Source organism: Solea senegalensis, linkage group LG19 (assembly GCF_019176455.1).
Source record: "Solea senegalensis isolate Sse05_10M linkage group LG19, IFAPA_SoseM_1, whole genome shotgun sequence".
In the NCBI taxonomy this organism is placed as follows: domain Eukaryota; kingdom Metazoa; phylum Chordata; class Actinopteri; order Pleuronectiformes; family Soleidae; genus Solea; species Solea senegalensis.
In genome coordinates, this window is record NC_058038.1 from 7433398 (window position 1) to 7459715 (window position 26318).

Sequence of the window (26318 nt, forward strand, 5' to 3'; positions counted from 1 at the left end):
CTGTAGTGGCCTTTGCATACCAGAAAGGATGTTAGTCTTGTATGTTTGTGTAGAAATCTTCTGCTTTAAAATGCAAATGGTACTCCGTAAAGTGAGGCCCTTGACCTGAAGTACATATAAAAGGCTTATTTAACAGTGATTAAAGTGATTGTGCACTGATACTTAGATAGGTATAGCTGTCTGTCAATGACCCTTACTAAATAATACACTGTGCATCTTTAAACAAAAGTTGCACTGTGTTGTGTGAAATCATGACAGAGGACCCAAAGATTTGTTTCCATGCAACAGTAGGTCACACAAATCACCAGGAATCACAGAGTTTTTTAAATGATGTGACATTACAGTTATTGCAGCACCTGGATCTTCCACATAAACCAGGTGTATTAAACAGAATGAGCTTGTGCTGCTCCGGTATGTAATCTAGTATGTTATTCTCCTGTGGGCCCCAGTATAGCCTCAGGCTTTGATGATGACTTATTGAGCGGGCTCCTCTCTGGCGAGGAGACGAGCCCTGCTCCCCCTCTTTAAACGGAGTCCCTCTTAACAGCTCTTTTTTGAGGAATTTACAGCCTCGCTCTCGTCCCCCCCTTTCAGTCCAAGAGAGGGAGGGAGGGCGTGGAGTGAAGCACACACTGCAGCCTTGTCCCAACAGAGCCAGCAGTGGAAATGTACAGCTTCAGGCAAGGTGGCAGTGAAGCTTGAGTGTGTGTCTGCCCATCTGTCTCTCTCTCTCTCTCCCTCTCCCTCTCCCTCTCTCTCTGTATCTGTGTATGTACGTAGTCACACGGCTGTATGTGGCTCTGAGCTTGTGTTTTTTTTTTTTATTATGTGTGTAAATCTCAGTGAATGAGTGAGTGGAAATAGGAGGGCTCCAGTTCCGTACGTTCTCTCTGTAATTTCACTCTCTGCACAGCATAATCACTTCCATGTGGGCCCTCACCGACAACAGAGTGGTGGAGGGGCCTCATTGCAAAGGTGGAAGTTAAACACACACAGAAATGCTTGCTCTCTCACTCTCTCTTTCATGGAAAAAAGGGTCTGCTAAGCTTTTTCACAACCGACTACTTCATTGCACAGTTTTTTCAAGCGCTGAAATTAAAAGTTAATCATCTGACTTTGAGAGTGAGCGTCAAAGTTTCAAAAGCACCTTTTTTTGAACATTTGAAACACACAGAAAAGCAGAAAATAACGCTAACACAAGCTCTCAACAGTCCAAATTCTTGTGGTTTTCCTTTGCATTCATCCATTTTTTTTTGGGTGTCTCTCACAATGCCCCTAGGACCACTGGACCAGACAGTCACGGTCAATGTGTGAAACCAGCTGAGCGAAAAACAACAGGACCTTTGGCACGACGGGGTCAATGTCACCTTTAACTGAGCTCATCTATTTACACAGCCGCAGGGGAAGAGAAGTTATCAGCCCATGAGGAGCCGAGATAAAAGAGTGAATGCACAGAAAATGGAAAAGACTTGAATCATAAAAGACTGAATTATAGATTTATGAAAACAGCTTAAAACATACTTTTAGTCAAAATATGTGTTAAATAGCTCTATTGTCCAACAGCTATCATTGATCTCGTGTTCACTCTGTGACCTGGATCTCAGTCAGTAAATCTATGAGAAACATTTTACAACAACAGTTCATTTTCAATGTATGAATCATGAATCATGAATTCTAACGGCAAATAAGAACATTTAGCCACAGGGGAGGACATAGAGACATTTTAGGTTCCCCTTCACTGTGATTGCACAGTCAATAAGCCTTAATACTAATAATAATAATTACTAATAATAATTTCTTGTTTATGCCAGAGAATAAAACTAAATTACAGCCCATCTAAATCTTTAGATTAATGGACTCATAGCTCATGGATTATCATCCCTGGAAACCTGGTTTGAGGCAGGGCATTGTTTGTTCCTATACATTTATTAATGCAGGTAAGGGGAATATAATGTTTTGTAATATTTATACCAAACAGTACAGTATATATGTAGTACAATGGGGAGATTTGATCTTGCGGCATGTTCATATTTGGCCTCTAGATGGAGCCGGTATCTTCTTAAAAACAGCCCATGGCTACACTGAAGAGGTGCAATTAGTCAAACATGCAGTTTTGGGTTATTATTTTCAAGTGGACACCAGGGTTCCTATAGTTTAACTCTTTAACTGCTTTTCCAAGTTAACGTCTGACTTCATTCTCAGTCTGTGTGACTCAGAGACGGAGCATGTACAGTATTTTACTGCCACCGGTGTCCTGTAGTAAAACAAGAGAGAACACTAGAGGGCACTACTGTTTAATTTAATTTCAAATAATGTCATACAGTAACGTCTCTGTCACAGTTCTTCATTTGTTAATGTTGTATGACACAATATAATATGATACAAACATTGGTTGTTCATTGTCTGTTTTCTGTGTGTCTACAGGTCTGTATGCCTTTATGCACGCTATAAGAATACTTGTATAGTGTAAGCCATGGGTCAAACTCTAATGACTCAGTATCTCATGTATTCAGTAGGGGGCCAGTCAAGTGACAAAAAATATGGGTATTTGATGCAATAAGAACATTTGTAATAATATTTTAGAGATTTTTTGTTGGTGTGATATATTGGTCAAAATAAAAACAAATATTTGAGATATCTCTCGTAGACTTACATGTTGAGCCTCGCCCCAATGTGATTTCGTCATAAGTACGGCCGAGCGGAAATGGCCTGCTGCTGGCGGAAACGGAAATGCCTGCGCTCGCTTCTATGTAAGTTGTGCTAACTTTACCAGCGCGTAATTGGCTGTTTCGTCATGAAAAAAAAGAATCACCAAACACTTTCTCTCGCTGCAAAATAAGAAAAGCTTCGGCTTTTGGAACCCGTACCCGACCAGCCGAAAGTCGCCATAAAACAGCAAATGAAAGACTGAGGGAGGAAGGAATTACACTCGTTCTTTCTCCAGGAGCTGGTATGAGAAGTACTGGCTAACAGGTTGCCCTCAGACCAGTGCCATGTTTTGTTTTCCCTGCCTCCTCCTTCAGATGCCGGACACAAGCCTGGATTCAGACAGGTATTACAGACTTAAAACATTTCTCTGAAAGAGCAAAAAAACACGAACAGACTTCATTTAAGTTAATCTTTTAAAAATAATGGTATCAGGCATGAGAATGGTGCTTTGGCGTGTCCTAGTGGCTCAGTGGTGATATACCACTGGGTCTTATAACCACAGTCCATTCAAGATTCAAGATTCAAAGTGTTTATTGTCATATGCACAGTAAAGAAACACGTTTCCCTGTACAATGAAATTCTTACTTTGCTGTCCACTCAAAAAACACCAGCATAAAGTAGAAAAGTATAAATATACATAAGAAAAATATAAATATTGCATAAAATAAGTGTAAACATATGCATATATGCAAGGAATGAGAATATTACAAAAAAAACTAACATAACATATATGCATAAAATAAGTGTAAACATATGCATATAAACAAGAAATAAGAACTGTACATAAAGTGAATACTGGTTGTGCAGTTTAACAGATTTAAAGTGACATGTTTCAGGTTTTAAAGTGACGGTAACAGATTAAAGTGACAGTGTAACCAGGTGACAGGATTATTTTAGTCCCGTTCAGCTGTTGAGGATTCTGATGGCAGTGGGGTAAAAAGAGTTCTTTAGACGGGTTGTCCTGCATTTGGCACTCCTGTACCTCCGTCCTGAGGGCAGGAGTGTAAACAGTCCATGTTGTGGGTGGGTGCTGTCTTTGATGATGGTGGCAGCTCTCCTGTGGACTCTGCGGTGGTAGATGCTGTGCAGTGAGGGCAGTGGGGACCTGGTGATCCTCTCAGCTGTCTTTACCACTCTCTGCAGGCGTTTGCGGTCCATGGCTGTAGTGCTGCCGTAAACATGCTGATCTGTCAAATACTAAATTTTTCAGTGGATCCACTGTGATCTGTAAGTTATGGAGCCCATTTCCGCCACTTGATGAAAAAGAATTATGAGATACTAAGTCAAAATTATGATAGCTAAGTCAAAATTATGAGATAAAAAGTCATAATTATGAGATAAAAAGTCAAAAATTTGACTTGTTTATCTCATAATTTCGACTTAGAGGATATGTTTATTATCAAGGCTAAGTTTTCTCTCTTTTTTTTTCTAGTGGAAATGGGCTTCCATAGTAAGTTGTAATGCACTTGTGTAAATGGTCAATTTAGGCATAATATTGTTGATCTGGCACTCGTTTTTCTCAAGAAAGTCTAGGTTGTTCATAATATGTTTTGTAAAAACAAAGGGAAAACATTTTGAGTCCTCGTTGTTTATACATTAATATGCTATTATTTTACTGCACTTCCACTGCACTAGAAAAAATGAAATTGTAAAAATAGCTTCACATATGACAAGAAAGAGACATCCTCATGCACAAAATAAATATTATTTTTTAGTTTAGAATGTTTTAGTTCTAACAGATAAACAGAGATCTAACAGATAAACAGTTTTCCCGTTAATTCTGTTATTGTCAGGAAAACAAATAATTATTGACTTTATGTCCGCATGTCTTACAACAGTTCCACAGAGATTAATATTCAAGCAGCGATACGTTTTAAATCTGCCGTGACTATCTTCAGTCTGCATCATTTCCCGTTTTTCACTTCAGACGTTCAAGGACAGACGGCAAAACCAAACTAACTGCACAATCAGATGGTACAATCTGTAGCATGTAAAGAGAGGAGAGGTATAATAATGGGCCAGTCAGCATGTCTCCCTCCTGCTCTCCACTCTATTGTGTGCAGTAAGTGGGCCCGTGCTGAAATTACATTAATTATGCTTCTACACACCAAGGCTATGAGAGAGAAAAACAGCGTTGTTCTGCAGCGTCAGGGTTCCAGTTAACTTCCTCTCTTTGTGAGCTTTCTTTCTGCAATGTGTTATTTAAGTCATACCTTATCACACACTGTCCATCACAACTCAAGTGCTCCTGAGGGGCCCATTAACACTGGCAAAATTCAAGTGGAGACTTTAAAGGTATCAGTGTGATCCAATATGTTGTGTCGCAGTTTCCTGAGCAGATGCAGTGTAAAGTTTCAAGTTTCCCTCGAAAGGATTATCTTGTAAATTCATCAGTCAGATCCTGCCCGTGCATGTTGGAGCCCGTGGCCGCAGTCAAAGCTCTGAACAGGGCACGTGGTGGGTGTTCATGTCCGTCAAATGCAAGTTTAGAAAGGAAGAAAAAAAAAGTATACAGGATGTGCTATCTGTGTGATTAAGTACTTAATCTGAAGCCTGGCTTTATTAGTTAGTACAGAATGAATTTGTTAGCAGAGACGGGACTGGACTTTCACAATTTGGCACATATTAAAATGTGTCTGTGATGCGTTTCTCAAATTTGGGCCAAGTAAAACAACTGAAAAAATTTGAATGTAAAAAAAAAGCACTTAAGTTGAAACTCCTCTATAATGTAATGTTCTAGTTGAGTTGAAAAGTTTACACAAGCAGCACACAAAAGTGAAGTTATATCATTCACCTCAGTGTGTTTCTGTTGCGTTCAGAACTTTTAATGCACTTTAATCTACTGTGTTCCACTTTATAATTATGGTTATAAAGGTACTGTTATTCAAAATTAGATTATTGTCACTTTATAACACATTAGAACAACGGGCAATAGTGATTTGTTGCTTGCCAAATAGTGAGCCCACATTGACTGTGAAGCATCAGTTCACTTTATTGCCAAAGCATTTCATGGTTAAATTTATATATCATCACTTACATATTATACTTCTTTGTGTATGTGCAATCTTCTAAAAATTACATACATATTCATTTGTAGTCTTTTTTAAAAATTTGGGTTTGATATTTACCTTGCAAATGATTGCTGACATTCAGAACTTGTAATGCACTTTGATCTCCTGGGTATGACTTAATAATTGTAGTTATAAAGGTATTGGTATTCGTAGGGTTTATGGCTGGGTTCATAGTTACATTGTTGTCACTTTATAACACATTAGGGATATAGTGTAGTGAGCCCACATTGACTGTGAAGCATCAATGTATAAATCCTCAATTTTTGATGAATTTATTGACATTTGCAAAAAAATATGTTGTTGCCAAAGCATTTTATGGTTAAATGTACATATCACCACTTGAATATTGTTTTTTTTTTTCGCTTGTGTCACATATATTCATGTATGTACAATCTTCTAAAAATGACTTTGAGACAGATACAGTATTCATCAGCAGCATTTGATATTTACCTTGCAAATTCTTCACTCAGTGACTCTTTTACTGAGAGTAATGTTTCACACAGAAGGAGGAAATGCATTTCAATTTTCACCTCCCTTGTCAAGCACTCACCACATCTGTTTTACATTTTATCATGACTCTCCCGTTTGTGTAAAAATAGCATATATTTATATTTATTAGTTATTATTATGATGATTATTATTATTTTTATTATTACTATTTATTATAATAATAATAATAATAATAAAAATTAAGTGTTAACAACCAAATAAATGTATATCACTTTACATATACGTGTGTCAAAGTGGTAAATGATGATAAAATAAAGTCAAAGTAAAAATGATCATTTATGATGGTAGTGTCAGTCCACAAAGACTCGCCGTGGTGAGTACAGTGCATACCATAATAACAGATGCAGATCGTGTGATACTGTACACGGCCCTGCTGCGTTGTGCTGATCGTATCAACAACATATGTTCACCTCGAAAACAAGTGTGGGCCCCTTCATGTTGCCATAGCAGCAGATGGATCTGGTATAAGTGACACTGCTGGTACCCGCAGAAAAAGGCTCCCTGTGCATGTGTGTGTGTCTGAAGTGGGCTTTTGATTCAAACCTATCTTTATGTGGACATTTCTGACTCGTCCTCATAAATTTAAAGGGCTTTTTGAGAGGTAAGACAAGATAAGATAAGATAGTCCTTTATTTGTCCCACAGTGGGGAAATTTACGTTGTTAAAACTTGGTTTTACGGTGAGAGTTAGAATTTGGTTTAACTTCAGGGATAAGGTTTGGCATTTATTTGGAATGGTTAAGGTAGGGACTATAGGAAATGCATTATATCTATGAGTGTTTTCACTAAGAATGCCATATTAATTTGAAAATATGTGAATTTCTGAGGAACTGGTTTCAGTGTAGTAGTAATCATGCTTAGGCATGAATTGGTTGTGTATAAGATTAGGGAAAACAAAGCCAAAGTAGGGTCATGAGAATTGTAGCTGCACAAATGTATGCATGTCTACTTGTATTTATATCTTTGTGAGGTGCAAAAAACGTAACACTATTTTCAAGGGCTTTTTCAGGGTTAAGACCGGGGTGAAGGTTAGCCACTTAGTTGTGAGGGTTAAGGTTAGGGTAAGGGGCTAGGGAATGCATTATGTCAATGAGGTGTCCTCAGTAAAATATAAAAACAAATGTGTGTGTAGCTGGTTTTCCTTATGTTGGTGGGACCTCAATCTGTTCACACACTCACATTATGAGGACTTGTCTTCTTCATGGGGACAAAAATCAATGTAAATGACTACATTTTTAGGTGAAGACATGTTTTAAAGTTAGGCTCAGGTCAGGGTAAGGGTTAATTATGGTTAAGGTTAAGTCAACAGGAAATGAATGTAAGTCAGTGTAATGTCCTCTGAAGTGTGTGTTTGTGTGTGTGTGTGTGTGTGTGTGTGTGTGCTGGGACACCTGGGGAGGCGTTCACTCAGACAGACTTTTTTTATGAGGCTGTTCTTCCCAATCAATCACAGCTTAAACGCCCGTAGGCGTGAAAACAGGAAAAAAAACCTTCGCGACGCCGCTGTCCTTTTGCATCACAAAGTTCAGTTGCAACATTGATAAGTGGGAGAGCAAACAGGCATATCGATAAGCAGCAGCACATTCAACACACAGCGCACAATACGACCTTTGGCTGTGTGGATAGATAAGTCCCCCCCCCCACAGTCCTCCTCCCATTCCTCACACACTCCTGCATTCTGTGTCTCCTCCTGTGTGTCTATTAGCTGTGGCAATAAAGAGAAGGGTTTGAGTCGTGGGTGGGTCATCTGTAGCTTTGAGGTGACAGATAAGGAAGGACCTGCCCACACTGTTATTGCCAAAGCCAAAGTAAGATTTCCTTTTTTTAAACAAGATATTTTTATAAATCTATATATAAAATACTAACCCACAATTTAGACTACCAACCAAAACCAAAACACAGAGACAAACAAGCTCTACCCCTTCAAAATAAAGGGTTAAAAAGCTAAATAAACATAAGTCATACATAAATGAAATGTCCACAACTTCAGAGTCAACCACATGTAGACAAACAAATGAAAGGAAGGAAAAAGGTGCGTAACCAGGTTTAAAAGTAATTTTTATGCAGTCAAAGCTTGTAATAGTTCACCCCATATGGTGTCATGTTGATTAAATTAGATTTTTTTATGTCCAAATAATCATTTATTTTAGGTTCCAAGTTTAGAAGTAACTTGGCAGACACTCAGATTCTCACTTTTTAAGTATGAACGCCACATGATTTCTGCTGTAGGTGGGGTTAATGTGGATGAGGGTAGGGTGAGAAAACAGGACATGTGCAGAGCGGTGTGAAGAGAGGGGGCAGAGCAGTGCATGCTGTGGCAAAGAGACAGACACACAGACAGACAGACTGACAGATAGACAGAGGCTGCAGCGCAGAGTGAGCGTGCAAAGGCCCACACACAAACACACACACAGACAGCAGTGGCACTCACAGAGAGAGGAAGTGTGATTATCAGCCTGGGAAATGACTTTGTAAATTGTTGTTTTTTTGTTGTTATTTTCTTTTTATTTGCTGCTTGTTTGGAGACCAGAGACATGAGCGGTGATGGCAGCAAACAGCGCTTTGTGTCAACCTTCAGGATGCAGCTCAAGCCACCACCACCACATGCATCATCTGCTGCACCAGGGAATGAGCCAAGGACTGTTGACCCCAGGGCCTCAGACAAACATACTGACAGAGGTAAGAGCTGCAGGAGAGAGAGAGAGAGAGAGAAAGTCTGGGAGAAGAGATGAATAATAATAATGTTATTAATGTCAGTGCTTGAACAGACAAGACTGAACAGGATAACTCATTTTGTGTGCTGCAAAAACAGAGGGCTTTCATTTCCTTCTGGTGTAAAACAGCTGATTTGCATTACTTTAAACATTCTGTGTTTGTTGCTCCGAAAAGTTCATATCCAGTGTTGTGTTTTTCCCTGAGTTTAAATGTCCAGATTGTTTTGATTACATTTATTAGGGCCTCTGGGCACCAACTGTTGTGTCCACTCTAATTATTCTTTTTCATCATCTTTTTCTCGCACTTTTTTTTTTGAGTGCACGGAAAGTTTTAGGGCGATGCGATGAATTCTGCGGGAATTATAGTCTAAACAAACATTTTGACATTGTGTTCCCACTAGCCAAGCAATAGGCTTCTGCCCAAACAACCAGGATCTTGGCTGCTTTTTTAAAATGGATTTTTCCATAAACATTTGACCACATCCCGTGTTTATTTTGCAGTTCTAATAGATTTGTTTGGCTTTTCCTGTGACAATCTGATATAATAAAGCTATTTCATCTAATGTTTTGTTTGGATGGCTATAAATGTTCTGTTATCAGAACCAAGAATATCTTCTCATATATGTTATTTTTAGTGTTAACTGACACAAATTGAAAATTGAATTGATAAAAATTGACATTGACATCTTGGCCAAAGTGTGTGTCTTAAGTTAATACTGATATGTATTGTATTGATGATCACCTTTTCAAAACACCCTAAATCTCAGAACATTTACATTTTTGACTAAACTGTATGACAAATATTGCAAATAAAGTCATTCCCCTGATGGACAGATTTGTTTTCCCTCTGGTTTACAGTAGTGTTTGAGAGTCAAGTTGGTTTTCTGAGGTCAATGTTTAAAAAAACCTGGCTTGTCACACACTCTTGTCTTTGAAGATGAAGAATTCAAAAAGCCTTGTGTTGATGGGGGAGGCGTGTGATGTAGTTTGCCGCTGATGTCATTCTGTGAGCTTATTTGTCAGTTATGCCTGTGGGGCCATTGCCAGGTGAAGTGTACTGACTGTGTTGAAATAGGGTAAGCTACCTGACAGTGTGTTTTGAAAGTTTAATTTTCAAGAGGACTTGCAGAGAAACCCGCCATGGACATTATTCTTAATCCTCATGAAGTGTTTGAGTTCTTAAGAGGTCAGCAACGGGGTCAGTCTGTGAAAGTGAACGTAACCTTGTGGTGTGTTTTGAACTCCACTGAGGATTCTTCCAGCGTCTGTGCTCAAACAACAGACCATACAGTGACTACTTCAGCATTGTAAAGTCTAGGCTAAAGGTTGATGGTAAAACGCCTGTTTTGTTAAAACATAACTAGTTCACTGTCAGTGATGTAACTCACATTATTGGAATGCACTATCAGGTCAGGATTAGAGTAGGTAAACCGTGCTGCACCTACAGGCATCTGCAATGATAGTACATTGCTCTGATTAGGTCTTTTCCGTGAAAATTAGTCCATTAAGATTAAGATTAACTTACTTTTTGAGGGAGAATTTGCCAGAATAGCTGATTACTCAACGTTATACACCCTTGTAATTAATTACTTACAGAATGAATCCAAAGAGCACATCATTTATGTACATAAATCCAGTTTAGGAACAGGATTTACACTTTTCACTTCCGCAGTTATTCATTATTGTCGTCAACTCATTTAGATTTAATGTGTTCTGGAGGTTATTCCATGACCAGGAGAAGTTAGACAAGTTACACACATCAGTTGTTATATTTTGTAATATATAATAAGATATGGTCCTGGAAGAGAAACAACACACAATCAAAAAACAAAAACAAAATGTATTTGAAAAAGCAGTTATAATGTTTAATCTTGAGTATTACTGACTTACATAAATTAGTAATACATCTACCTCTGTACATAGTGCCTGAAGCAAGACCACATACTGTCACTGTAACAAAATTGTAGTAGTTTGATGTGAAAATCCCTTTTTCTTTCAGTCAAAAAGACAAATTAGGATTAAGGGATTCAGCTGCAAATGCAGTGAAGGCCTGTGTTTTGTTGCTTTGTCTCTCTGTGTCTGACTCCTTAACTCTCTCTCATTTTTTCAGGGTCTCTCAACCGCCTGGATCCACCTGTCTTCACAGAGCCTCTGGAGGACTGCTGCGTGAACGAAGGAAGTGACATCACATTGCGAGGGGTTCTTGCAGGAAGTCAACCCATCAAAGTGTCATGGCTGCACAATGGTGAGCAGAGACAGTGTATAAGTAAACAATCCCATCCTGTTTGTTTCAGCAGAAAAAAAGTAGCCTCTCGCAGGTACAACCAGTAAAAAGTAAATACATTTAAAGTTTCCTTAGCAATCGGGAGTGTTTCTAGTCAGTGTGTTTGCTTTTATGGGCAGGTGAGGTGGCGCGGTTTGGGAAACATTCTTTCGATGGCAGGGAGGTGACTTTCTTAGTCCGGGAGTGTCTGCCTGAAGATGCTGGTGCCTACACCTGCTTGGCTGAAAACAGTGCAGGAAAGACGTCCTGCTGCGCTGCTGTGTGCGTCAGAGGTGAGGGAGATGCTGCAATGACCTGTGGTGGAGGTTTGGACCAATTCATACAGATGGGTTATTATATATAATATAAGCAGAAAAGTAGTCTGTAGTAGTGGTTCCTAAACTGCACACAAATTAGCATTTTTTTCTAATAAATCAGAATGCATCATCTCTATTAGACACACAGCACACGTGTGTGTGCTTTACCAATGTTTGGTGAACGCAAGGGCAGGATATTCCTGATTATATCAAATTGAATTTAATTTAGTAAGAGCATGGCGTTTGCATGTTCTCGCGGTGTATGTATGCGGGGGTTTTCTGTGGGTTCTCCAGTTTCCGCCTACAGTCCAAAAACATGCAGATTTGGGGATTAGGCAAATTGGACTCTCTAAATTGACTGCAGGGAAAAAGAGTGAATAGTTGTTTGTCTCTACGTGTCCCTGTGATGGACTGGCAACCTGTCCATGGTGTACCCTGCCTTTCGCCCTATGTCAGCTGGGATTGGCACCCCCTGTGACCCCTCATGTGGAGGATAAAGTGGTAGATGGTGAGTGAGGATTACATTTAAGAATAAAAAGAGTGCCGTACAAAAGAAGAAAAAATACATGAAAATGGGATAGATGAAGCTAATTAAGTAGAATAGGTTGAAAGGACTGAATGCACTTTTAAGCTACAGTGTGTAATAACAACTTGCACTCAAAGGCTTGCGAAAACAAGCCTTTGTGTGAGTTGTTAACTTGTCAACATATCAATGGGGAGAAGAATTTATAGTGAAAGGTAAACAAAGCTTCAGGACATCATTCCAAATGCGCCATACTTTGTTTTCTTTTAGCTTTAACCAAGGCACTGTTAATAGTAACTGGTTAAAGGATTGGTGTACATTCGTCTTGTTTTACACTTACCTGCCACTCCTTTTACAAACTGGTCCGTGGTTCGCTAACAGTGTAGCATACCTCATTTGTTTACATCTGACCTCACTGTGCCACTCCCGTTAAAATGCCACGCCCCCTCCCTGGGGGGTTATGACCCCCAGTTTGGGAACCACTGATCTACAACACATTATTATCCTGTGAATTCTAATGTGAGGTTTCTCATTCAGCTTCTCCTCCTTTTTCCTCTCACCTATAATCAATCCAGACTTTGAAACTATCTGTAGTGTCCAGAACAGCATCTCAAAGATCACCATGAGTGCGTCCAGGAGCCTGGTGGAAAATGGAAGGTCTCCACTATCTCCCAAAGAAGATCTGCAGGTGTTCAGAGGATCTATTACCTCCCCAACAGGAGATAAGCAGAGCCCAGTCTCATCGCCAAAAGGTAATCAAACACTGACAAATTTAACACATCTGATCTGTCAAGTCGTGACCATAAACAGTAGTATAGTATATACTGTACATGTTTCGATGCAGCAGCAAATCGTCTTTGCCATTGTTGAACTTCCTCAGGATATCCATCGTATATCTATAAATGAGAAGGAAACACATCATTTCCAGTCCCCATTGTGATTGGCTGTCAAGGCAGCATGTATACTGAACAGGAACTGTGTTGGACGTCCACAACAGTGTAGCTTTCTGATACAAGGACAAAGAGTTGTCAGATCAGTCCCAAGTGAACACCAAATAGGGAAGTGGACAGTATATGGGACAGTAAAACTTAAGTGAGCATGTCAAGCGATAGCCATATACGTAGACTGAACACAGCCACACCTCTGAACTCTCCCACTAAAACATACCTGCTCCTCATCTGTTCCTGCAGAAGTTGTACCAAAGAAGCGAGCCAACTCCGGGAAAGGTATGAACACCTGTCTTTCCATCATCTACTCCTGCTCATGTAGCTTAGAGTCTGTTTTTGTGTGAGTGAGAGTGTGTGTGTGTATTGTTGTATTTTGCTCTGGACCTACACCTTCTTTATTCTTTGGTCTTGCTGTTTTGTTGTCAGCTTCTAAGCTATTGTGATGCCTTGGGAACTTTACGCTTGGGTGTATCCTGCAGCAATATGGACATGAAAGGCTTTAACAATAAGGTTTGTTGTGAGTGTGGGAAATATTGTACTCTGACAGCAAAGACGATTTTTCCTTTTACCTTTAAAAATGATGGCAGGGTAAACAGGGAAAAGCAATAACTGGCTGTATCTGATTGTCCAGTCAAATTGACCGTCCTGATACCTCAATATTTGAATACCAACTATAAATTCAACTTATATGTGGGATTTTGCGATATAATGCACTCACATGATGACATAACATGCATTTGTAGCGCTCAAAACATTTGCTCTGTTTGCTTTCTTTAAGGAAAATAGCTGAGTAAATAGCTCCAGGTTGGTAAAACATGGAACTACGAAGCATAGGTTTCTTTGTTTAACATGTTTGATTACACAGGGACAGGTTGTACTTGTGTGCAGTGTGGGTCATGTGTTTTGTTTCATCTTTAGACACTTGAGTTTGCTGTGTGCTACAATAATAAGGGTCTCCAGGGAAGTGTTGGAAGAGTAGACACCGCAGATCAGACTTCTTCTCCGCTCATGTGTCTTTTATCTTGCCAAACTGGATAGTTTCCTTTCATTGACGTGTTAAATAAAAACCACACACTGCAGTATGAATGTTGGCAGATTTTGAATCAAAACACTCGCTTTATTTTGACTTTGCAGGTGCACGACCATTACAGTTTGTAAATCCTCCACAGCAACTCGAGGTGAAAGCGGGGCAAACTGCCCGTCTGTTGTGTCTTTTCACCGGCAGCCCTCCAATCGTGTCCTGCTGGATCAGAAACAAAGAACAGGTGTTGTAATTTAAAGGCAAGTTTTAAAAAAAACAAAAAAAAACACACACTGTGTGTCTCAGTATCTAACACACTCACTCTTTGTTCCCTCACACATGTTAATCTTACAGATAGTGGACGGTCCAGAGCTGTGGACAGAAAACACTGATCAGAGCAGTTCACTGGTCATAGCAGAGGCTAAACCACAGCACACAGGCTACTACACTATTGTCGTGAGGGACCGCAAGAGCTCAGCGCAACACACGCTCACCCTTTCTGTCATAGGTAAGACAACACACTGTCTTTGCCCTTTCAGGACCATGTTAAAGGGATGGTGGAGGATTTCCACATCATAGGTTTATGGGGTAGTGACACATAGTCAGTGCTGACAGTGCCATGCACACCACTAGTGCTGGTAACCTGCCTGAGACTTGGATACTTACCCTCACTGAAAACATGGCTGCCCAAAAACAATTTTAGCCACAAGAAGAGACTCACAAAATAAAATATAGGCCTGCTTTTAGTGAAATACTTCCTGTGGAAGTGCTGGGAAGCACTTTCCTGTGGTCTATTAGGGTCTATTAGAACGCCATACACCCTCACCCAGGCGACACAGTCTGCGGTTTCCCTCTTCAGCGGCGTTACTGATGTATTTGATGACCCCCTTCTTAGCCAGCACCACTATCCCTAAGCTTGGTCAGGACTCTGCAGAGAGACTGGGCCTTCAAAGCCCCGACATACCACATAATAGCCTGCACTACCTGGTTTTCGCTCTTGAGCCTCCTCCATGCGGTCTTCCCAGGGTACAGTGAGTTCCACCATGATCACCTGTGCTCTGGAAAGTGCAGCTGCTTGCCCAGATCAACTTGAGTTGCTTGAGCCTCCAATCTCTTCGGAACATGTTCTCTGCTTCATCTTACTGTTAGACAGCCTTATTTGACTGAATCTCACTTTTGTTCACCACTTATTCCCCCAAACTACACTAAAGTCCGTATAGATTCGTGATTTCGTGTCATGGCTTACAGGATTTCTTCATGCACTGCTACTTCATTTAGTAAGTACAAATGTTTGAAGGATTTTAAATACTGTTTGAACATGTTGTTTAGACTTAGAGTTAAACTTAGCAAATACAGTAGACAAGTATCTCCCATGTCCTGCAAGCTAAAATCGCTGATCTTCTCAATGAATTTTGATGTGGGAGAGTAACCTGGTTACAAACTAAGGTCTAAGGATGAGATAAATTGACAACAAATCCTAAACTGTCACTTCACACACTTACATGGTTCTTTATTCATCATCTGCCCACCAGAGAGACCAGAGCCTCCCGCCTCCTGCCCCGTCATCTCCTGTGTCACCGCCTCCAGCCTTGTGCTGACCTGGTCAGGACCCTGCTACGACGGTGGCAGCGCCATTTTGGGATACGCAGTTGAGTTAAAGGAACAAGGACACACAGAGGCTGGGGACTGGCGAGAAGTCACTGACCTGTGCACGAGTACGTCATACAGAGTGTGTGCAGGGCTGCGGCATCAGGGGGAGTACTGCTTCAGAGTGAGAGCCTTCAACAAAGTGGGAGCAAGTGATCCAGGACCAGTATCACCAGTGGTTAGGATGGAGCAGAGAGGTGAGGATCATTTAAACCACATTTTGAAACGTGGGCTAATATAATGAGTTTTACATTAAAGCTATCGTTTCTGTATGCACAGTTTCAGCTAAACCGCAAGCAGGGGAGGCCCCTAAACGCCCTACCTGTGTGACCATGGACTCTTCCAACAAAGTTAAAGACCACTACATTATGCAGGAGAAACTGGGAGTGTGAGTATCTGCCACCTAAAGCCTCTAAACAGGTTTTCTTTAACAGCCCTTTGAAACATTTTCTTCACAGTCTGGCATTAATGAGAAGGTTTGACATTTCAAGAACAAGTAGTGTTCCTTTTTATAATGTTGATTTATCTGGAAAAGGGTAAGTCCTGCCAAGAGGGAGAGGATTCAAACTGCACATGTAGTGACATGATCCTTCCTTAGTAAGAACACAAATGGACAAATGTTCTGCAATTCCAAGACTGGAATCATCAGCAATCCCTGGCTGGAGGTCAATTTAGAGTGTCCAATTACCAATAAGAGACTCAAACCTGTTCTTAAGCTTTGATTACCTAGGAAAAACAGATGGACTGACTTCACTGCACAACTACACTTTGAGGTGACATGAGATTACGAAAGACGTGTCAAACTTGAACCACTTCTTTCCTCAGGGGAAAGTTTGGTCAGGTGTTCAAGCTGACCCACAAAGTCACAGGACAAGTGTGCGCCGGGAAGTTCTACAAAGGCCGACGTTCCAAGGAGAGGGAGGCCGCTCGTAAAGAGATAGAGCTGATGAACTATCTCCACCACCCCAAGCTAGTTCAGTGTCTGGCGGCATATGACCACAAGCCTGAGATGGTCATGGTCATGGAGTTGTGAGTATCATGACATGATCCTGACATTGCTAAAAAAGGACTAGTGTGAAGTATTTAGGGGGAAACTCTTGTCAGACATCAACACAAGTATCTCGAGTCGCTGTAAAAACCAAACACGGGCCATAAAGAAGGATCCTTCCAAGTTTAAATTTGACCTAAAGGCGACTGGCGAGTTTCATTTGGTTGCAATCTGCACCCTCACCACTAGGTGCCACTAAATGCTACACACTGGTCCTTGAAACTCCTGTAGCAAGTGCAAATCTAGGGTGTAGCAAAGGCAAAGCATAAATAAGACTTCCGTCTCTGTGCTTTGTCTGTCTGCAGTATCGCAGGCGGGGAACTGTTCGAACGCATCGTGGATGACAACTTCGAGCACACAGAGCCTGCCAGTGTGCACTACATGCAGCAGATCCTGGAGGGGGTCGCCTACATGCACGAGCAAAGCATTATACACCTGGACCTGAAACCTGAAAACATTGTGTGTGTTGACACCACCGGCACCTCTATAAAGATCATTGACTTTGGATTAGCCCAACGCCTTGGTTTGTGAAATTAAAGTTGAATTCTTCTTTGTGTGTGTATGTGTCAAGTCCATCCCTACATGGGAACCACATCATTTACAGTATTTCTCTGCAGGCTCTGACTCTTTACATTTAAAAAGCTTGCAAATAATTTTGTGTATAAGACTAAGACTATCACTGCTCTCTCCCTAAATTTAACAGATGCTAACACACCTCTGATGGTAATGCAAGGGACTCCGGAGTTTGTGGCACCTGAAGTGATCAGCTACGAGCCTGTGTGTTTAGCCACTGACATGTGGAGCATTGGCGTGATCTGCTACATACTGTAAGTCATACTCTTATTGGAACGAATATGAGACCTGTGAGCTTAGCTTAGCGTAAAGACTGGAGACAATTGGGAAACGGCTGACTGTGTCGGCCACATAAGCCCACAGTGCAATCTTAGCAAAGACATCACTGTGGTGGAGCTCAGCTTAACAGTTTCAGTTCATTGTTTGCCTGCATTCCTGCTTTGGTTTCCTCTTGCTGTATAGTTCCTCTCTCATAGTATCATTTTTCAGCCACAGCAGACACACAGCTGTTTTCTAAAGTTAGTGAGTAGATGGTGGAGCAAATTTAGGATCTTTAGGCAGGTCATCCATCTGCTTCAGGTGATGAATTACTGTTTACGGGAAGTAAATATTTGACTTTCAATCATCAGCTGGGCAGAAATTATTATTATTAATAATAATAATAATAATAATAATAATAATAGTGCTGTAATGCAAAACCATAACATTTGATATTGCGCTTTGTTCCTCCGTGTGCTACAGAATTGGGATTCTTTGGTGGATTTTACAAGACAATAGAAGCATTGTTGTCACTACTAAGCTTCATATTCACTAAACAAACAAAGTCTACAGCAAGAGATCAAGTCGCTATTTCTGTGTCATTTGCATCAAATCTAATCCAATATGCACTCACTGGCCACTTTATTAGGTAGAGAGGTCACCTGAGTTGAGTCGCTGTTGCCCTCTTCAATCAACTCTAACTAGTCAACTTGTAAAACGTAGAGATCAGGAGTTTCTAAAATACTCAGACCAGCCTGTCTGTCACCAACAACCACATTAAACTTCACTTAAATCACATTCCTATGCCTATCTCTCCAAATGTATTGCGTTGCTGCCATATCGTTGGTTGATTAGATATTTGTGTTCATATGTAGTCTGACAGAGTACCTAAATAAAGTGGCCAGTGTGTGTATATAATACATCCAATAGTTCAGACTCAATGTATCCACCACTGCAACACACTATACAATGACACTGGTACGTCTCTATGCCTTCCTCTGGTTTCCAGACTGAGTGGTGAGTCTCCGTTCCAGGGAAACAGTGACACAGAGACCCTGGCCCTGGTCACAGCGGCCCAGTGGGAGTTTGATGAGGAGAGCTTTGACGAAATTACAGATGAGGCCAAAGATTTCATCAGTTGTCTGCTCAACAAGGACACCAGGTGGATTTATAAACTAATGCACCCAATGCATAGATACCATTTACCAAATGCTGATTACTGTCTCTGTGCCTATATCAGGCGAAGGATGTGCTGTAAAGAGGCCCTTGCTCATCCTTGGATGGCTGCATTTGACTCTGAAGATCTTGCCACCACAAAGTGTCTGTCCAAGGAGAAGATGAAGCGGTTTCTCGCCAGGCAGAAGTGGAAGGTAACACATCGCACCACTTCACATACGTGGAGTGTGTTGGTATTACACTTTAAAACCACTTTCTTTCTTAATGTGTGTCTCATAGAAAGCAGGTAAGGCCATGCTTGCCCTGAAGAGAATGGCTTTACTTTCCAAAGGTGACAGCTGTTCATCTCCTACCAGCCCTGGAGAAAGTAAGTCACACCTATCATAAGTTTCCCAGAATAACCTGGCTATAAGCACATTTTTTATTAGTATTATTTGTATTATTCTTATTCTCACTGTGTCAGAGTCACCTCTGAGCCCAGAAGCAAAGCATGCACTTAAGTCTCTAGAGCAAAAGATGCAGGGGCCACCACACTTCACCCAGTGTCTGGAGGACCAGACAGCCGTTGAGGGATCCAGTGTGTCCCTCTCATGTCATCTCACAGGTAGATACCATCCTCTCCTTTCTAACAACAGGCATAGTTACACAAAGCCTTGTCAAGTTTTAATTGCACTGAGATGAGATCCAAAGCTTCAGAGCAGACAACACATTGACACTGAGTAGTTGAGTAGCAGAAGTCGGAGCCGTCATTATGTCAACGACAAATACCTGCACACAATTTCTGAGTGATTTTGGTTTTAATACATTATACACTAAAACCCTACAAAAGAAAACAGAAACATGTCTCAGTTTCCTGCTATAATGTTTAAATGTGCTGTCTTTTAGTTGTAATTCGCTTCCGTGATAGTGTTGTATGAAGACATTCTATGCTGTCAATTACATAATTGTCACCTTGCGAAAGAGACACCAGATACTACCTGGTGTACGCATATAAATGTGAACAGTGTGGCTTCCTGCCAACATGGCATTGTTTTGATTCCGACTGTTGCATGACGTCAGTTACTGGAGCTGTTTATTTACATGATTCCATGTGAACCTGGCCTTTTCCTCGCACCTTAACCTCCATTTATGCAGGATACCCTGACCCAGAAGTGGTGTGGCTGCGCGGGGAGGAGCCTTTAGAGGAGTCGTCCGCGGTGCAGATAGAGTACGAAGAAGACGGCCGCTGTAACCTGGTCCTCGCCAAAGTCAGCATGGAGGACGCCAATGTTTACACCTGCAGAGCCACCAACAACCATGGAGAGACGTTCTGCTCAGCCAAGCTCGCTGTTAAACAGTAGATGTTCTGTAGTTGTATAAAACCAAGATATATGAATATGTTGTGGAGTGCCATGAACAGATAGATATATTGTACATTTATTTTTGCTGTAACACATATAGGGACCAAACAGTCCATTCTGTTCAGTGTGAGAATATATAAACAGGTGATGATTATTATTATTATTACAGAGGTAAAATTGAACAATATATTGTCATAATTGTCATAGAATTATTTTTTTTCTTACTGTGGCACCTTTAAAAAAGAAAAACAGGTCTGAAATTGTGATGTTTGGGTTGTATAGTGAGGATCCGACGATATAATTTAGATAGAACTGAAAAAGAACGCCCAAACATGAACTCACCATGTTCATGTAGAAATGCATGAACATGATGATATGAAAAGACACATTCAATCAAACAGTTGGTATAAGTAACACTGATTTCATGACGTCTTCAGTTCTCGTCCCCTCTGCAATCCACGGGCACCATGAGACATCAGCAGAAGAAACTGACCTTCTTTATGTTGTTTTTATTTGATTTGATTTTATTCAGCTAAGCAACAACACAGACCGTGATATACTTGACTTTATTACAGGAATTAAGATTAAACAAGCAAAATATAAACTCTTTGCACCTAACGCAAAGAAAGGTAGAGTCTGCACACGCAAGAATGGAGGTTAGTTTTCCTCGGCTGTGAAAATGAGTTTGCTCATAGCACGGATGCACTGCGAGCCGTCCGGCTCTGCGATCTTCAGCTGAGTAAGAGGCGTAACCACGCCGCTGGTGAAGTATCTGAATGCAGGACTGGGGGACTGGATGGCTTCTAGGAAAACCTTGGAGACACACACAAACACAAAGTAGCTGTCACATGTAGAAGTGACCGAATTGATCCATGTTTCTATTAAAGTACAATGTTTACATATTATATGGAGCCAAAGTCACCATTATATAAAGATAGAAAATAAATGACTAATACAAAACAAAGCTTTGTGGTGTTTTTTCCCCAGGCTTTAGATACTAGATTAGTAGCAAACCTATAGATACTGAACTTAATAAACATCATTAATACACAGGACATTTTCAGATTTTGAGAGATATTTCATTCACTATTGCGTGTTTTTAGTTCATCTACTAACGTCAAAAGTGTTACTCGTTCTCAAGCTTGGCTATTTTACCTAATTCACACCACCTATTTACATTTATCAGTTATTGAAAACACTTGTTATATACAAATATTCTTATAGGAGGGGGGAAAAAAGGCCCATGGAATATCATTGACATTACATCATTCCAATCCAACTTTCAACAAAGTCCTGTACATCTTTGTACATAAAATATAGAAACATAAGCCGTAAAAACAAACAATAAAATGCCCAGTATCATTGATACAGTCCATACTCAACTCAACCTACACCTGCCTGTAAGTGGGAGCAGGACTCACACACAAGCCCCCAGCCTAACCAGGGTTCAAACCACAACCCCTCTTGCTGTGTAGTGACACACTGCACCCTTGTGCTGACACTGTGTAAAAAAAAAACCTATTCCTTTAAAGCGACTTAAAATTGAATAGAATTCTGAATAAGTGTTCACTGTAACATCATTCTACCATAAAATTATTATTTCATGTTTCATGGGACAATTTTATCAATTAATTTGAGTGAAAAAATACTGAATTAATTTGAAAAATCTGACTAGATTTCAGCAAACTGTTCATCATTAACATTCATACAGATGTATGATTACATTACAGTGTTAAGTGCCCGGGTAGAGCCAGGGTTTTCTTCCCCTTCTTTATCTCCCTCACCTACACACTCTATAGGTTGATTGGTGTGATTGACAACCACCTGTGTCAGGCAATGCTGCCTGTGGACTGGCCAATCAGCAGTCAGGACACAGCCTGGACTCTCCCTCCCTCCCTTAGGTCCTTCCTGTAGCTGGAGACATGTTGACGATGTTGTGGTACAAGGGTATGGAATAGATAGGATTGGGAATCCCTTAACATACATACATGTTAATATCACTAGTTAATGGGTTGTGCCACCCCCTGTATTGTTTTTATTATGTAAGTGAAGGATTTTTGGTTTGTTTATTTCATTGTTAGTGTGACAGCCTGAGAGAGTTCATTTGGTTCCCTTGGTCCTACCCTCATCCTCCTTTTGGAAACATGTGAGTCTCTTGCACTTGTACCCCTGCCATCTCACCCCTAGGAGATGTAACACAGTCTATAATAAACACATTTGTGGAACTACATTAAAAAAAAATAGGAACAACTCTGTGTTCTAAATGCACAACATGTACCTTTACAATGTCCTCAGTGTCCTGTGCTGCGTTTTGGAAAACAGAGCCACAGTGCTGCAGGTATTTTTCATACAAGCTGACGGTGTGGGTATCCACCTGCTGGAGAGATGCATCACCAAGCTCCGCCCTCTGCAGGTTGACCAGGAAGTCAGTGTTGACTGGGCCGCACTCGATGAGACTCACACTTACGGGACAGAGCAGCGAGTCAGTCGCATCAATCGACATTTCTATGCAGCGGAATGCAACACAACTCAAAAACTCACTGGATGTTGAAGTGTTGCAGGAGAACAGCCAAACTCTCACACGCTCCCTCTATTGCAAATTTACTGGCACAGTACACCACATTAAAGGGGAGACCTATGAGAGATGATTCGAGGTGTGTTATTTTATTTTATTTCATTCATAGTACACGATATGGAACACTCAGTGTCTCCTCAGCTGTTTGCCTGTCTCACCGTGAAGCCCTCCAGTGCTGCCGGTGACGAGAATATGGCCTTGGCCCTGAGCCTTCATCTCGGGTAGGAAGGCCTGGATGGTCTGGATGGTGCCTAAGAGGTTGACCTCCAGAATCTGCCTCATTGAATCCAGGGACTGCAGCTCCAGTGGCCCCATCAGGCCCACGCCAGCATTACACACTGCAACACGTGACGGTAAGGTCATTGTAATCCTAATTTTAAACACAATGTGAGGAGGACTTACCCAGAATGTCCACTCGCTTCTCCACCACCCTGTCCCTCGCATCTAGAATGGACTGTTGGTCGGTCACGTCCATTTGGACGATGTCCAAAGTGTCCTTGTGCAGGCCTTTCACGCTCTCTAAAAGACGCTCCTTCTTGCCCAAGTTCCTCATCGTAGCGTAGACTAAGCAGAAAGCAGCAGTCGTGATTTAAAAGTCCATTGTTTGATGTTTATTGGCAAAAATGGAATACTACTGCTACATATGTCTGTGTAACTGTATAATGCTGGTGTTTTGGTGAGGTCGCTTTCTTCCAGCGGCTTCCGACGCTTTGAATCTTACTACGCAAACAAAGAGAAGCTGCTCTGTCCACATAAGCCCCATGCCTAAACTAACAATCAACAAAGAGGACGGAGGAAAGGGCAGAGAGTGAGCGTGAAAAACGTTGTGGAAGATTGTTTACATGCTTTCTGGTGGGTGAAGGCCACCATACTTCCCTGGCATGATTGGGAAAAGAAGGGCTAAGTGGAGGAGTCCATGGTTTGTCACCAAATCTTATACACTGGACCTTAAGACATGTTATCAGAGATGAATGAAACGTTTTAAAATTGGATTGCATTACCTGCTTTAAACTGTAGTTACATATCATCCATACAACCTCTTTAATGTTTTACGTAAAAACGAATATACATATTGTTAAGTATCATATAAACTTCAGTAATATAACGTTTCATGGTATAAGAGGCCAATCGTGTAGCAGCAGTGCATATCATTGTCTGAATATGGTAAACAATATAATAATAACAGAATAATGTCGGTCAGTGCATCTCTTCATCTCATCTTACAATTAACACATGATCATACACCAGAGTCTGACCCAGGGTCGGCTCTCTTGGAAACAGGATTAAAGACCATTGTGGTTTAGATGTCAGCTGTTGTTACCTTTGAACTTTTTGTCGGGGTCAGATGCCAGCCGGACAGCCAGGCTGAGGCCGATCCCCGAGGAGCAGCCCGTGATCAGGACCACCTTCTTGTCCATGGACCTCGGCTCACCCATGCTCTGAGTTCAGCTGGTGCAGAAATGAAAAAGACACCTTTAAAATGAAATGGGCCAGGCAGATGGCTGGAGGCATGTGAAATGTCTTCTTCTCAGCATTGACACTCGATCTCAAGGTCAGTTAATTCTAAACATCGGTCTGCTATCGGCCACCTGGAGTCCTCCCATTTTATCTCACGTCCTTGTGTCTGTGGTTCCATCTCTCTCTTTTTTTCTTTACTGAGATGTGGGAAAGACTTTGTGGAAGGTTTAGTCGTGCAGCCCAAAGACGTAGTTTACACAAGACCTGCGATGACTGCTCTGGAATATCATAGTCTCATTGATATCAGTTCATAAGTGTATATGGAAAAACCTGGTAAATGATGCCTTCTACCTGTCTAGCCTTGGAACTTTACAACTGACACGAGCACTAGGTGGCAGCAAAACATACAAAATAACAGTCCTTGCACTACAGCATTATCCACATATGTGAGAGCTTGAAGGACCATTAACACAAGCGAGAAGCACAAAGGACAACAATCACTGCCTATAGAATCAGATTCAGAACCAACATCAGCTTTATTGGCCAAGTATGAGACAGCACATACATGGATATAGAAACAGGACAACAACAGTGAGCAATAAGTGAAACGACTCGAGCTCACTGGTGACCAGTCAGCTTTTAAATCAAGCTCATGTGCAACAGTTGGCATGTGATCCAGCATTGTCTTGACTTGACTTTGTTGGCTGATGAAAGTTACAAAAAGGTAGTTGGAGGAGGTTTGAGTTGAGACACAAGGACTTAAAGTGTGTGTTTCATATTCCAAATAATCTTAATAAGTCGCATGTGATCACAGGGCTTTAGAGTTGAAACACCAGGTCAAGAAAACTTTACTCTTTATCTCCAGTAATCCATCTTATAAGTTATAATAGCAGGACACCTTGGCGTAAATGTGGCTAAGATTCCACTAGGTGGCAACAAATCTTCATGCCGTGTACTTTTTGCTCCTTAGTGTTGAGTTAGTGTTCCCAGAGATGTTATGTAGAATGTAAAATAAACAATGTGAGAGTTGACAGTTTATTTTGAGAAACAGCCTGAATTCAGACCCTGTGTTTATGCTGATGTTGTGAACGTCACCATATGCTGTGCATATATTGCCACTTTATTTCTGCACTCAAGTACAAAATCATGTGCATCTCATCTTAGTTTCTGTCCAAATACAAATAAAACAATTCAATAGTTGGGCAGCTTGATTTTGAAAAGAAAAAAACTAAAACAAAACTGCTTTTGCAAACGGGAGCAAACCAAGAAGGAATTTCCTGCCATTTTGTTGCATTCCTCCCATTGAGATGGCATCAGTTTGGCTGCTGTCCCGGAGTCTGTGGGACAGATAACACCAGGCCTTGAACCTCCTTTAAATATCAACAGCTCCCAAACATTGATGAAAAGCTCAAACTGCTTGAACTCTGGTCGGCAACACTGAATTTTCATCGTATCCATCAATTATTAAACATTATGAGGTTTTTGTCATATACACTTCTTTGAAGTGCACATACATGCATGCTGCACAGCTACTGTTCTTGTACAGGAGCTGATTCTTGTTTCTTTTGTTATGAATATAGAGGGAAAAATCAGTTTCGGTTGCTGTATTGGTTGTGTCTCATTTCCTTTCCCGCTCACCTGGGCTGCACTTCATCACTTCATTTTCCCTGAGTGTCCTGACAGCATGATACAGTCTGTGGTCCATGCATGCATTCCTGAGCTGCTTGCTTCTCCACGTGGCCTTCGGTCTCTCTGTGGCCCAGTATAATTAGGAAGGAAGGGTTTGCGGGGAGGCAAACAGTTGTCTGGAAAAGCCTTTAAAACACTTCCCAGAGACGTAAGGCCAACAGTGCAGAGTGTAAACAGACTTCTGAAGATCCTGCAGGGGCTCGGGGAAACGGCGAGGATGTCCCACGTGCACAGCTGTGTGTCTTTTGGTAGAAAGTGGTAGGAAAGTGTTTGTTGGAACTGGCTGTGGCAGCAGGCCGGCCTCGTGCTCCAGGGTGAAATGCATGACCTGGAGCAGTCATTGATTTGGCACAGTGGCTGCTGACCGATGTGCAGATGGGACAGAGCAGTGCAGCGTCTCTGCATGAGTCCGTCCATGTGCTCGCCGCGTGAGTCACATTGCGCTTGGCTGTTCTCAGACAGACGGACACAGATGTGTTA

The 26318-nt window shown here is 41.2% G+C and overlaps 2 protein-coding genes and 1 long non-coding RNA gene across 5 annotated transcripts; 1 reads left to right on the forward strand and 2 right to left on the reverse strand.

Moving 5' to 3' along the window:
• The first annotated feature begins 3008 nt into the window (after positions 1–3008).
• On the forward strand, positions 3009–21080 carry mylk5 (myosin, light chain kinase 5). 3 transcript variants are annotated; one of them, XM_044051485.1, is made up of 18 exons: positions 3009–3052; positions 8820–8968; positions 11114–11248; positions 11407–11559; positions 12682–12858; positions 13297–13332; positions 14188–14318; positions 14429–14582; positions 15607–15918; positions 16001–16109; positions 16547–16750; positions 17075–17292; positions 17473–17596; positions 18610–18762; positions 18841–18970; positions 19056–19143; positions 19240–19380; positions 19911–21080. In XM_044051485.1, exons 1-18 carry the CDS (start codon positions 3024–3026, stop codon positions 20114–20116), a joined length of 2649 nt encoding a protein of 882 aa, XP_043907420.1. In that variant the 5' UTR covers positions 3009–3023; the 3' UTR covers positions 20117–21080. The 3 variants fall into 3 exon arrangements, with proteins under 3 accessions (XP_043907420.1, XP_043907421.1, XP_043907422.1); XM_044051486.1 differs by lacking the exon at positions 3009–3052 and adding an exon at positions 8546–8665; XM_044051487.1 differs by lacking the exons at positions 3009–3052; positions 8820–8968 and having other exon boundaries at positions 11199–11248; positions 11403–11559.
• Positions 11178–13335, reverse strand: LOC122785608. The gene is made up of 3 exons (XR_006362309.1): positions 13274–13335; positions 12937–13002; positions 11178–11238 (listed from the first exon to the last, which is right to left on the reverse strand). It is a non-coding gene; the product is annotated as an uncharacterized LOC122785608 (long non-coding RNA).
• On the reverse strand, positions 20774–24140 carry hsd17b1 (hydroxysteroid (17-beta) dehydrogenase 1). The gene is made up of 6 exons (XM_044051488.1): positions 24013–24140; positions 23094–23255; positions 22850–23029; positions 22658–22751; positions 22395–22578; positions 20774–20929 (listed from the first exon to the last, which is right to left on the reverse strand). The coding sequence occupies exons 1-6, from the start codon at positions 24125–24127 to the stop codon at positions 20774–20776; spliced, it is 891 nt and encodes a 296-aa protein (XP_043907423.1). The 5' UTR covers positions 24128–24140.
• Between the last annotated feature and the right edge of the window lie 2178 nt (positions 24141–26318).